This window comes from Scylla paramamosain, chromosome 46 (assembly GCF_035594125.1).
Source record: "Scylla paramamosain isolate STU-SP2022 chromosome 46, ASM3559412v1, whole genome shotgun sequence".
Classification (NCBI taxonomy): Eukaryota; Metazoa; Arthropoda; class Malacostraca; order Decapoda; family Portunidae; genus Scylla; species Scylla paramamosain.
The window spans coordinates 3,371,141-3,383,660 of NC_087196.1; the positions used below are offsets into that span (position 1 = coordinate 3,371,141).

At 38.2% G+C, this 12,520-nt stretch overlaps 1 protein-coding gene across 11 annotated transcripts; it reads left to right on the forward strand.

The window, feature by feature from the left end:
* Positions 1-7,292: 7,292 nt before the first annotated feature.
* LOC135094684 (uncharacterized) lies at positions 7,293-12,278 on the forward strand. 11 transcript variants are annotated; one of them, XR_010263915.1, is made up of 5 exons: positions 7,293-7,756; positions 9,505-9,588; positions 9,814-10,009; positions 11,043-11,385; positions 11,902-12,278. XR_010263915.1 is itself a non-coding variant. In XM_063994998.1 (3 exons), the coding sequence occupies exons 1-3, from the start codon at positions 8,557-8,559 to the stop codon at positions 12,004-12,006; spliced, it is 435 nt and encodes a 144-aa protein (XP_063851068.1). In that variant the 5' UTR covers positions 8,387-8,556; the 3' UTR covers positions 12,007-12,278. The 11 variants fall into 11 exon arrangements, 2 of the variants coding, with proteins under 2 accessions (XP_063851068.1, XP_063851067.1); XR_010263916.1 differs by lacking the exon at positions 7,293-7,756 and adding an exon at positions 8,402-8,712; XR_010263918.1 differs by lacking the exon at positions 9,505-9,588 and having other exon boundaries at positions 7,511-7,756; positions 11,048-11,385.
* Positions 12,279-12,520: the final 242 nt, after the last annotated feature.

Sequence of the window (12,520 nt, forward strand, 5' to 3'; positions counted from 1 at the left end):
AGCGTCAATACTTCAATAATCTAGAGATAACTATCAAATTGATAATAAATAAGCGATAACAACAGTCCTCATGTTTCGTTTATTGTCAGTAGACATGGATTTTTTTTTTTTCATGGCCAAGGAAAATCAAAGTACTGTACACAAGAAAAAAAAAAAAAAGAATGAAGTAAGTGTATAAGAAAAACACATCTTGGAATCATGAAAGCTGACAACCATTTCACTTACCGAATCCAAATATAAGAAAACATTTTAAATAGTTATCTTAAAAACATATAATGAAAAAAAATCCTTATTAAAGAATGCTCATTCTTTTATATTGGTGGGCATGTTAACAACGTTAAGAGAAATATGCTTCTATTACTAATAAACCGATTCTTCCATAGTTTTTAAACATATCAACAAAAGACGACAAAACAGTAAATTTTAATAAAAGAAAACAAATTCCTGTTTCTAAACATATCAGAAGAGAAAACTGTAAGCAAAAATGACAATTACTATAAGAAAAATTTATTCTTCCACAATTTTTAAGCATATCAAGCAAGTTATTACTATCTCAGAAAAAATACCATCATTACGTAAATCTAAACGTAATATAATATAACGAAGCAATAAATGTAGTTTCGTATCCGTCTGCAATAGAAAACGTTGATAATTAAAACGTTCTCTGCCAGGTTTGATTCCCATCTTCACCATATCACACGAAGCATATCAACACATCAACGGACCACAACTCACATATACACCAGTACTTACACATGGCAGTGTAAGCAAAACCCTTAAAAAAAAAAATAACTGTATAATGTGTAATTCACGTATTCATTGTGCTATGGGTGGAAGGAGGCCGCTAACCCGTGTTGTGACTGCTGCCTCGGCTCGTAGGCTCATTAGTTTAATAGTTTCTCGAGCCACAGTGTGGTTTAGTTGCATCTCGGGTTTGCGGCTCCGTATATACGACTTGCCTTGGATATTTGGTAATATTTAAGGTGTAATTATAATCCCACAATTAAGTGTTCCTCTCATTATCAGACCAATGGTTTGAGGTCACTGTTTATCTTATAAGAAGGATGCTATGGTTAAGTACACCGGGGTTTAGGTTTTACTTTAGTTAGCCATAATTTTTATACCGGGCGGCTAAGTTTTCTTTGGTATGTATAGGCTTAAGGCTTCGTTTTTTTGGTCTCCGTACACATTTTCTTTCACTGCATAGTATAGGAAGGAGTCAGGATTGTAAGAAAAGGATTTTATGAGTGACAAGTCTTATTTCAATTTCAACTTCAGCATCCCTTTAAAGAAAACGGCTTGAGCTATCCCTCCTTATACGCGGTGTGGTATGCGTGGCTTACTCCTATGGCTGAGTCTCATTTGCGCTGCGTATGTATTCTCAGACTTCTTGATGTTTGCGGTTCTACGGAAAGCATCGCCCGCACTATAGGAGAGGACCTGCTGTTTGGAAACCCTTGGTGTGTAGAGGGGTTGTCGGCACGTTAATCTAGGACATTAGCTGTATATTGATCTGTGTTCGATGATATAGGCACGTAACACCATGTAAACCCAATCTGCACTCTTAATGCGTGTCCAGGACTGAGCTGTGTAAGGGAGTGTTATTTTTAAACGTTTTTTTCTGTACGCACGCTGGAGGGTTTACAATGAAGCTAGACTACAGTTCTTAGGACTAACTACACCCAAAACTTTAATGTTGCATACTTGTCAGTTCAAGGTTCAAGTGTATAAGGGTGCAGAGTTTTCAAATGTTGTATTCATACATTCTCGTGGGTGTTAAGATCGCGCTGCACACACACGAAGCTCGTATCAATGAAGACTGGTTACACCTTTAACATACAAACATAGCCGCGTTAAAAGTCACTCTTCACCCACGCTAACTCCCACAATTGTAAGGACTTTCTTCATCCACGCAAGTCCCCAGCTGTGAGATCTCTGAACACCTACACTTATCTAAATAGCCTTGTATGCATGAAAAAGCAGCAGCATTGCATGAAGCCCTGCAGCTGTGAGATTAAGTCGAGTGAGGCACATCGTGCTGCCCTAAGTGAAGCGGAAACTCTTTATCTGTGATGTCTCTTGGTTATATATTTTCTTGGTTAGTTTACAAAAGAAGGTGATGGAATAAAGGTACGAGGAACATATCACACTCTCTTATAATGCACTCATCTTTTCTTGTGAAGCCTACAGAAAGTGCATTAAACACATTATAGGGAAGAATTGTGCGGTAGTGCTGTTCACCTGTTATGATGCGCCTTTCAGATTTGCTTAATCTACATGAGGGACATCACAGGTTAAAGGGAGGATGGTTGAGCTTTCCCTTCCATTTTTCTACATACCTCCATCAAAGAACATACAGGGAGAAAAGTGTGAGAGAAGATTGATCATGTCATACGTAATGTTCCCCGTTTGTCTTCGAAAATCTACAAGGGGTAGGAGTAGGAGTCCTAAGATTTTTTTCTTTCTTTCTTTCTTTCTTTTTTTCTCTTTTTTTTTTAGGTATGTGATAGTTTTGTTAATTGTTTATATATTTTTGTACTGGAAGGAGACGAGCTTAAAACATTACAAGATTACGTTGGTAGATCTTTTCATTCCTTACGATGATAATGTTGACTCCCACTAATGTATAAAAATTTATTATATCATGAAATAACACTGGTACTACTTTGTGTGTGTGTGTGTGTGTGTGTGTGTGTGTGTGTGTGTGTGTGTGTGTGTGTGTGTGTGTGTGTGTGTGTGTGTGTGTGTGTGTGTGTGTGTGTGTGTGTGTCGAATTATGTAAAATATCTATAACAAAATGCATATGTGAATCTAAGCCTCATGTTCTTCAATATGTACAACCTGTGTGTGTGTGTGTGTGTGTGTGTGTGTGTGTGTGTGTGTGTGTGTGTGTGTGTGTGTGTGTGTGTGTGTGTGTGTGTGTGTGTGTGTGTATTTGTGTGTTTTATAGGTGGTACGCGCCAAGTAAGCTGCCCGTAAGTAATTAGTCAGGTAGACACGGTAGATAGCAAAGAGTTAATGTGAAAAGATGAGTAACAAGATCGTGTTGTGTCCTAGATTCCTGTCTTGAGGCTGGACGAGTCTCTGTCTGTCTGTTTGTCTGTCATTGCTTCTGACTGAACTTAACACTTTTCCTGCCTATCTATTCAACTATTTTTCTGTTTATCTATTTACTTATTAATCTTTCTTTGTCTACCTGCACATCAGTCTGTTTTCCTATTCGTCCTGCATCCATTAACCGTCAGTGAATCAACTCTGTCTTATTTTTCTCTCTATCATTCGATCTATCTTAGCATTCAACACTCTAGATATTTATTTTCTTTACTTGTTCTGTGTCTATTCAATATCTGCTCTGTTTCCTTTCATCAGCCCTTGTTCCCTCAGTCTACCTCTAAATCTGTTCACTTATTTGATTTGTTATTTATCCATTTACTGTAACGTAATTTGTTTTGCCCCCTCTCCCCCACCCCTCTCTCTCTCTCTCTCTCTCTCTCTCTCTCTCTCTCTCTCTCTCTCTCTCTCTCTCTCTCTCTTATAGATGGACAAACGGGGTCTCGCTCCTCCCATGAGGTCAAGAAAGTCATTTTTAGCACGGTAGTTGATCCTTTTCTGTAACATGTCCCCGAAAACAAATAAAATTCATGAAAAAAACATCGTTGTATTTTGTAACACATCCTCGAAATGTGTTATTGTTGGTTATGTATTTCCTTTATACATTGTTGGTGGTGTTTACATCTTTTATCAGTACTTTTTTTTATGTAGGAGGGACACTGGCCAAGGGCAACAAAAATCCAATAAATAAAAAAAAAAAAAAAAAGTCCACTGTGATGCCAGTCCTATAAAAGGGTCCAAAGTGGTAGTCAAAAGTTGATGGATAAGTGTCTTGAAACCTCCCTCTTGAAGGAATTCAAGTCAGAGGAAGGGGGAAATACAGAAGCAGGCAGGGAGTTCCAGAGTTTACTATTTTACTATTGTTCATTATTTTAACCTCTTTGTTTCTTTTTTATCCTTTTTTATCATTACTCTCCATTCCACTTTCTTGTTTCTTATACTCCGTTGTTTTATTAAAGTGTGTTTTCTACGTTTCTTAATTTCCTTAGAAAGTAAAAAAAAAAAAGTAAAATATGTACCGTACTCCAAAGAACTCAAAAGACTATTTTACATATGTATAACGGTTCTTTTTTTTTTCTCTCTAAGTAAAGAACGTATCACAATTGTTATGCATTTTTTTATTATTCATTGTTTTTTTCAAAATTTTTAACACAGGTCCGGACCTTTACAAAAAAAAAAATAATAATAATTCCGATAAAAATTTTTCATCTAAGATTACAGATGATTGAATTATGAAATGCATAAGAATATTTATATAAAATGTACATATCAATCGAAAAAGTGTTTCCTACGTTTCTTAATTTCTTTAGAAAGTAAAAAATTATTTTTATCTGTACCATACTCCAAAGAACTCAAAAGACTATTTTACATATGCAAAATAGTTCGTTTTTAAGTAAGCAACGTATCACAATTGTTATTAAAAATTCTTTAAATTCATTTTTTTTTTTTCAAAAATTTTAACGCAGGTTCAAAATAATTGAAAAAAAATTTTTTTAAAATTTTCATTTAAGGTTACAGATGGTTAAATCATAAAATGCAGAAGGATAATATTGATATAAAAATTATATACGCATCTATCGAAAAAGTGTGTTTTGTACGTGTCTTAATTTCTATAAAAGTTAAATGAAAAGTCATGTTTATACGCAATCACAATATGAGTCATCATATTTTACTGTATTTATTACACCTCCAATAACATTAGGTCTTGACATTACCAATACTTCTTTTACAATAGTACCTTTATTATGCGCTATTCATTTAAGACTAATCTACTCTTTTAGAAATATATATATATATATATATATATATATATATATATATATATATATATATATATATATATATATATATATATATATATATATATAAAGTTGTTTTCACTAGTATGTATATTGTATTTGTATGAGGAATGAATGTAAATCCATAATTATGATTTTGCAATAATGAGTGTATGCAATAGAGGACCAGCACTGAACACTGGAATAAGTGTGGATGACAGAAATTGTCTTGAAATTGCAAATGCATAATTAAAAGTGAATGGTGTTGTGTTAATATGTGGCCAGTACAACACACTAGAATTATAATTATTGTCCTTAACAAATTTGCTACAACCCCATTAATGGCACTGGCAGCAAATGGGTAAGGGACTGATGATGGCCCACTACTAAGTGGTAACTTTTGCAAGTATTGTGCCAGTTTTTGATACCCAGGAAATCGAGTACTAGGCCAATATATTTCCAACAGTACCATGTTACCAGGGACAATAAGGATAAGAATAAGAACATTATCAAAACCAAAGTGAACAAAAATTATATAAGTACGATCAGGAAGAAAATATATAAGGTAAGAATATGCAGTGAACAAAAATTATATAAGTACGATCAGGAAGAAAATATATAAGGTAAGAATATGCAAGTGAAGAAGAATAACAAAAATAATATAATAGGCCAAAGACACAATAACATTCAGGACACAAGATGAGGAAGAGGAAGAAATCAAACAATAACAAGAATGGCGGAGCAGTTGATCATCACAACAGCAGCACGGCGCCGCACCACCTGCCCTGCACAGAGTACTCTGTAGGCACACCACAATATGTAGATTTTGTAGGAAAATTAAGAGTTTTCGTGTGACAATTAGTGTGTGTGATCCTTCTCGTATAACTAAAACCAATGGCGCTGTTTTTTTTTTTTTTCGTATTTGCGTTGGTCATTGTCTCCCTTACTTGAAAATAATAATAATAATAATAATAATAATAATAATAATAATAATAATAATAATAATGGTAAAACTGCAGGGTTGGACCTCCTCCTTTTCCTCCATCCCACTGCCCCCCACCCTCCCCAACAAGCTTGGGGGTCTGTGGGGAATCGGGTTTTTTTTTTTTTTTTGGGGGGGGAGACATAAAAGAGCGATAAATGGACTTTGAAAATTTAGGGAAATTTCCCTAGAAATTTCCCTAGAATAAAAAAATTTGGGGATAAAATTTAAGTTTCAACCAATACGCCAGAATAATTATATACCTAACCTAACCTAACCTAAACGGGGGGGCGCAGCCCCCCCTGGACCCCCCCTAAGGCTAATAACCTAACCTAACCTTAACCTAACCTAACCGGGGGTGCTGCGCCCCCCCTGGACCTCCCCCTTAAGGTTACTAACCTAACCTAACTTATATCCTTGGCTAGTAACCTAGCCATGCGATAGTAACTTAGCCACGCAATAACAGTACAGTACCTAGGGAAATTTCCCTAGATTGAAAAAAAAATGCATTTATAGCTCTTTTATACCTCCTCCCCCAAAAAACTCCCGATATGATGATAATATAATAAGAAATTCATCACACGGTTGGTGTGGAGATATTAGAAAATACGTAATAAATAACAAACTTACCAATTTAGGAAGACTGTGCAGCAGCAGCTGTGTCCTGAGAACGGAGAGCGTCATACGGGCTATACAGGGAAGCTGCCTCAAGGACAAATGCATGGAAGCGTTTATTCTCTTCTTTGTAGGCCATGAGAAACATGAACCTTGCCAGGTAACCAGCAAAATGTTTCTTCCGGCGTCCGTATAGGGGCACTTTAGCCTTTGCTTCCCTCCACAGCCGTTCGATGGTGTTTGTGTGTGTTCTTGTCAAGAGGGTCGACAAAGTTAACCGAGTGGTTAACTGTCAGGTGCCGGAATCCTTCGTCCTCGAGACAGCTGTATGCCTTCCAGCAGTCCGATATAATGATGCTACCGGGCAAAATACGGTCTTTGATGATGTGCAGGAATGTGTGTCTGTCCCTCTTTTCAACGGGAACCATGAAACACTGTCGGGTCTGCCGACACACTCGCCCGAACACCCACTGACCCTCGACGAGACGACCGATGTTACATTTTCTTTTTCCAAACTTGGATTCAAATATTTTGCCTTCACCGCCGATCTTACCTTCCCTCTTAATGCACCACTCAATAAGTACTTCTCTTGCAAAACTTGCCCAATCACAGATGGAATGGTCAGTGAGGCTCAGTTCGTTTCGGACAAATTTGTACGTGAAGCACTCACGAATGTATACGTTAATGAACAATAAAATTGTTTCCAAATCCAAATTAGATTTTTCAAAAAAAGTATTTTTATAAATGCTCTCTTGCCACGAACACTTGCTTTTCTTTTTGTGACCTTTTGCCACCTTTTTCTGGCACCGCCAAAGCTTTCTATCAAGAGATAGAACAGCCTTGTTCCCACACTTGTCACAAACTCTTTCCTCTAGAATTAGTTTATGGCGAACGCACAAGTCAAAGAGATCCTTTAGTTTTCCAGTATATTTTCTAACAGTCAAATAATCCGTAATCGCAGTCAGCACACCTATCTCCCGCCATGGCACAACTAAGAGTATATCAGCAGGCCACCCTTGCCAGCCGTGACTGACAGAGATCACACGTATTGTATGGTGATTGGCAGATGTATTATCTCGTGAATTGACGACGTCACGCTCCAGCTGCGTGTGCCACACACTTACCAACACACGAACACACGCATTAATTTGTGTAGCTTCACTCGGAAGGGATGATTGTGGACTTAGTTTCTGGAGGCGGCGCGCTATTTAATTACTACGGCCTTACAAAAGCCTTCCCCACATTGAAAACATCACAGACATGTTCTATAGTAAGTACTCTATCACGTTGCAATGTGTTTTTAATGAATAGAGAGGAGGTCCAACCCTGCAGATATACCATAACAATAATAGTAATAGTAATAATAATAAAGCCTATAGATAATGTCAGCCATCCTGTCATATTACTGCAGCAGGAAAATAAGGAATAAATTAGAGAAGGCTGACATGAAAATTATGCTATTGTGTAAACTTCATTTGAAAAGGAATTAAAAAAAAAAGTATTTCGCCTGGAAATAAACTTGTCGGTGTTTAAAAAAAATTGGTATTTTCGTGTTGAGTTTGGGATGGAAAGAGGTCAGGTCATGTCATGTCAGGTTTGCGTAGGAAGTTTAGTTTCTTAGTGTTATGAATAAGGAAACCGAAAAAAAAATACTAAGATTTATATTACCATCACTAACATACACCATTTTAGCTTACAAACATTACAAACGGAAAAAAATTGAAAAAAGTTATAAATAATATATATATATATATATAGAGAGAGAGAGAGAGAGAGAGAGAGAGAGAGAGAGAGAGAGAGAGAGAGAGAGAGAGAGAGAGAGAGAGAGAGAGAGAGAGAGAGAACCTTATATTTTTAAATCTGATATATCTTTTCATCCCCACAGCTTTACAGGAAGATAAATAAGAGACAAAGACACACAATAATGAATAAAAAAAAAAGAAATTAAGACTTACATATTGATCTAATAATACTTTCCTTTCACCCATAATGCTTTATAAATATAAAAAAAAAACAAAAAATAAAACAAAATATTCGACAGCAAGACAATAATAACACAGAAATAAAATAATGAAGAAAACAGCAAGAAAAACAAGCAACGTGATTGGCTGGAGGCTGGTGGTGGGCTGCTGTGATTGGTGGACAAGGGGAAGCTGTGGTCGTGCTGTCTGTGTGCTGTGCGAGGGGTGGCAGCTGTGTCCGTGTCATCGGGGACTTGACATAGAGGTGTCATGCTGTGTTGCTGTGTTACTTAATAATACTTTAGATAAATGTCAAAATGGAGGATGAATGGGATAGACTCAGGTTAAGACACAAATGACCTCAATAAAATGGTGAAGGTCAGTAATGAGTACAGGACGAGAGATAACTGGTTCAGGCTCAATAAAGTTACATTTCAAGCAGAGATAGGAAGGACAGTTCTTAAATAGAGTGGTGGAAGAGTGGAGTAGATCAGTAGTCAGGTTGTCAGGATACCAAGTCAATGTGGAGCTTTTAAAAGACTACATAGCCACATTTATGATAGGCAGGATAAGTAGTGAAGGAAGCCAGTTATAAAAGGACCTGTAGATTACTGTATCCTCCCCCTCTTCCCTCCTTCCTCCCCTCAGCAGCAGCAGCAGCAGCAGGCCCAGTGCCCCTGTTAGTGGAGATGGCAGGGGTGTCCTTGGTGGCAGAACTGTGCAGGGTGTGTTGGCAGCTTGGCAGGGTGCAGGCTTGTTCTGCCACATCCTGCCACCCACTGGACTTGTCAGGAGAGAGAGAGAGAGAGAGAGAGAGAGAGAGGTGTTTGTTTGGGTCACCACAGCAAATTATTCTCCCAGCACAGTTTTTCACAGCTTGTCTTTCATTGCATCCATTATTCTCTCAGCTCAGCATCTCCTCACACACTCCACCTCTCTTCTCTCTGTCTTCATGCCCCAAACATGTATTATTGTCTTGCTTTGTGTATTCAGTGTACAGAGTCACTATGGGATCAGTAATGGTGGGAATTTGATTAATGAGTTTGTTTGTCTTTAGTCTCAAAGGATTGTCAGTGCAAGAGTGACAATTACCAGATACCAACAAGAACTGCCTGCTGTTGACTGATCTTACTGTGTGCAGGTGTGTGTGTGTGTGTGTGTGTGTGTGTGTGTGTGTGTGTGTTTGTGTGTCTATCTATCTAGCTATCATTTACTTGTTTTTATTCAAATGATTTTTGTGTTCTGCATATCTTGTGTGTGCATCTCAGTCAGTCAGTCAGTCAGTCAGTCAGTCAGTCAGTCAGTCAGTCATTCTGTCATTCTGTCATTCAGTCACTCCCTCACTCACTCCTGCCTTCCTTTTTAGGTCACCACAGGACTTCAATACAACATCAGTATGGCTCACCAGACACTTCCCCTCACACTGGGTGCCTTGAGGTGCCTTGTGAACACCTCCCTCCTACACTCCTGCCCCTCACAGCCCTCCTACACTTCCTGCCCCAGTTGTGAGTGTGAGGGCCACTTGCATGTTTTTATCAGTGTAAGTGGCATCACTCCTGCAGGTGTGTGTGTGTGTGTGTGTGTGTGTGTGTGTGTGTGTGTGTGTGTGTGTGTGTGTGTGTGTGTGTGTGGCACTGAATGTGTTGCTTATAAGTTCTCAGTCTTTCATTACTGACAGTAGAATTTTTTTTTTGGGGGGGGGAAAATTTTTTCTTATATTTTTGACACATGTACCTCATTTTTACTGCCCTTGTGTAAAATTGATGCTTCTGTCTGTAAACCCATTGTTGCTCACACTAGTATTCATAAGTCATGTTTTGAAGCCTGCAAAGATTAAGCAGCCAGGCTAACCATGCCACACCTGCCATCCTGATACATTGCATTGGTGTGACACTCTTGTAACAATGCAATGAACAGTGTCTTGTTTTCTTTACTCTCTTTCATGTTTCTTGTTTTACTGTTTACTGTGAATGGTATTTAAATTTGCTCTTCTAAAGTCTTAAAACATTAGTAGCCAAAAATGAAGGCAGGAATTTTAGGACTGAATATTGTAAGCAGAACGATGACAGCAGTACTTAAATTTTTGAAAGGGACTTAGACTGACTCTCTTGCATGTTTCTTGTGGGACTCTTTCCTGTGAATGGTATTTAGGTTTACTCTTCTGAAGTCTTAAGGCATTAGTAGCCAAAAATGAAGGCAGGATTTTTAGAACTTTGAATACTGTAAGCAGAGAGATGGCATGCAGCAGTACTTAAATTTTTGAAGGGGCTTAGATTGACTGGTACAGGTTGTTTGAATCTGTAAAAATGCATTGGTGTTTTGTTAGTGACATGGTGGCTGTGAGAGCACCAGAGGTATGAGCAGCTGCACCATTTGTCTTGTTAGTAAAGACAGCACCAGGATTGCCATAGTGTTTTGATGCCAAAGTACCTATTGCAAAGACAACAAGGATTCCACTTCTTTAACATATGACAGAAACAAAAGATATTTGATTTAAATAAAAAAAAAAAAGATGTATATTAAAACAGAATATATATTAGTGTTGTGTGAGTGTATGGAAGTGCTGAAATAATTTGGGTGTTTTTTTGCTTCAAGGACAGAAAGCGAAAGGTGACACAGTCACTGGTGTTGTCAAGGAGGTGATGCAGGAGGTGGAGGAAACACTGACAGACCAACACACAAAAGTGAAGAGGAGAGGTGCCTGCCAGCTTTCCACACCCAACATGAAAAGATTTTATGTTGACAAGTTTACAGATGTTGATGTTTGGTGTTAGCATTGACCAGGTTGACTTGAAGGAGCACACCACCAGGATTCTGATGCAGGGAGTGGAGAGGAGGGGAGGGTGTGTGTGTGTCTTCATGCCAGTGTGGTGGGAGGGGTTCAGAGCCTCAGCCTTGGCTAAGTCAGCCTCCCACAACACTGGCTCATCAAGCTTCCGTAAGAAAATATAAAGTCTTTGAACTATAAGTTAAATTTGTTACTTGACATCTTTGGTTTGCCTTGAATGAAGTGACATTTTATCTTATGTAGATGTAATTGTCAATATTTCACATTGTTCATTGTTAAATTGTTTAGGTGATGTAGTTGCATCAGAGTAACTAGATGGAAGGAGACTGGCATAAGATGTGTCGTCTGTGCCTTGATGGTCACAGTCTAGCACCCCCCACCTGTCTTCCCTCACTCACCACACTCCTTCATCCCTGTCTGGACTCCTTTTGTCTTTCCTCAGGTACACTTGGTCAGAAGGCATATTATGGTCTTCCTGTACAGTCCACCAATACCAGATAGTTGTGGCTGTCATACACTTTTTCAGTCATTAAAGTAATAAAGTCTTAGTGAACCACCTCAGTAGTATTTCATTCAAGCACAAACTACTCCACGGCTTACATAATGACATGCAGCAGTCTTTGGTATATTGTGCTTGTTTGTGAAATGCTGTGTTCCTTCTTGCAGCATCCTGTGAAGAGACAGACTGCTGTGAGAGACAAGTTCCTGTGCACCATGACCACCATTCTGTTGATCCCTGAATGTGAGTCTCCTTGCACAAGAGAGGTATAATTTGGCCCAGAGTTACATTAGGTTAGGTTAGGCCCAGAGTGTTTGTGGTGTTTGTGGTGCAATAAGCTTGTGGCAGTGTCCTCTGGTGGCCCTTGTTATGTTCCTTACTTATTTCATGGACCAGTGTTGTAATGTGGAAACTTTCTGTGATTTACTGTTTTCCTCTGAAGTGTGGCTTATCTAAATGACTAATTCTGTGGTCATCACCCGACCCACAAAACTGTTGTTGTCTGTCTGCATTACCATTGTTGACAATAAAAGTTATCTATCTATCTATCTTTGTACTGACTCCCAGGGGAACTCCACACAGTATTTGCCTTCCAGATGTGGAACTTTAAAAAAGATCAATAAATTAGTAAATAAAAATAAAATAGATAATAATTAGATCAAATAAAAGATCTTGACTGAACCAAGAGACCAACCCACATGGCAGAAATGACCTCTTTGAAGTACTAAGGACATATCAAGTACCAGCAGGTGCACTGTGGTGTGTGATGGTGTGTGCTGGACATGT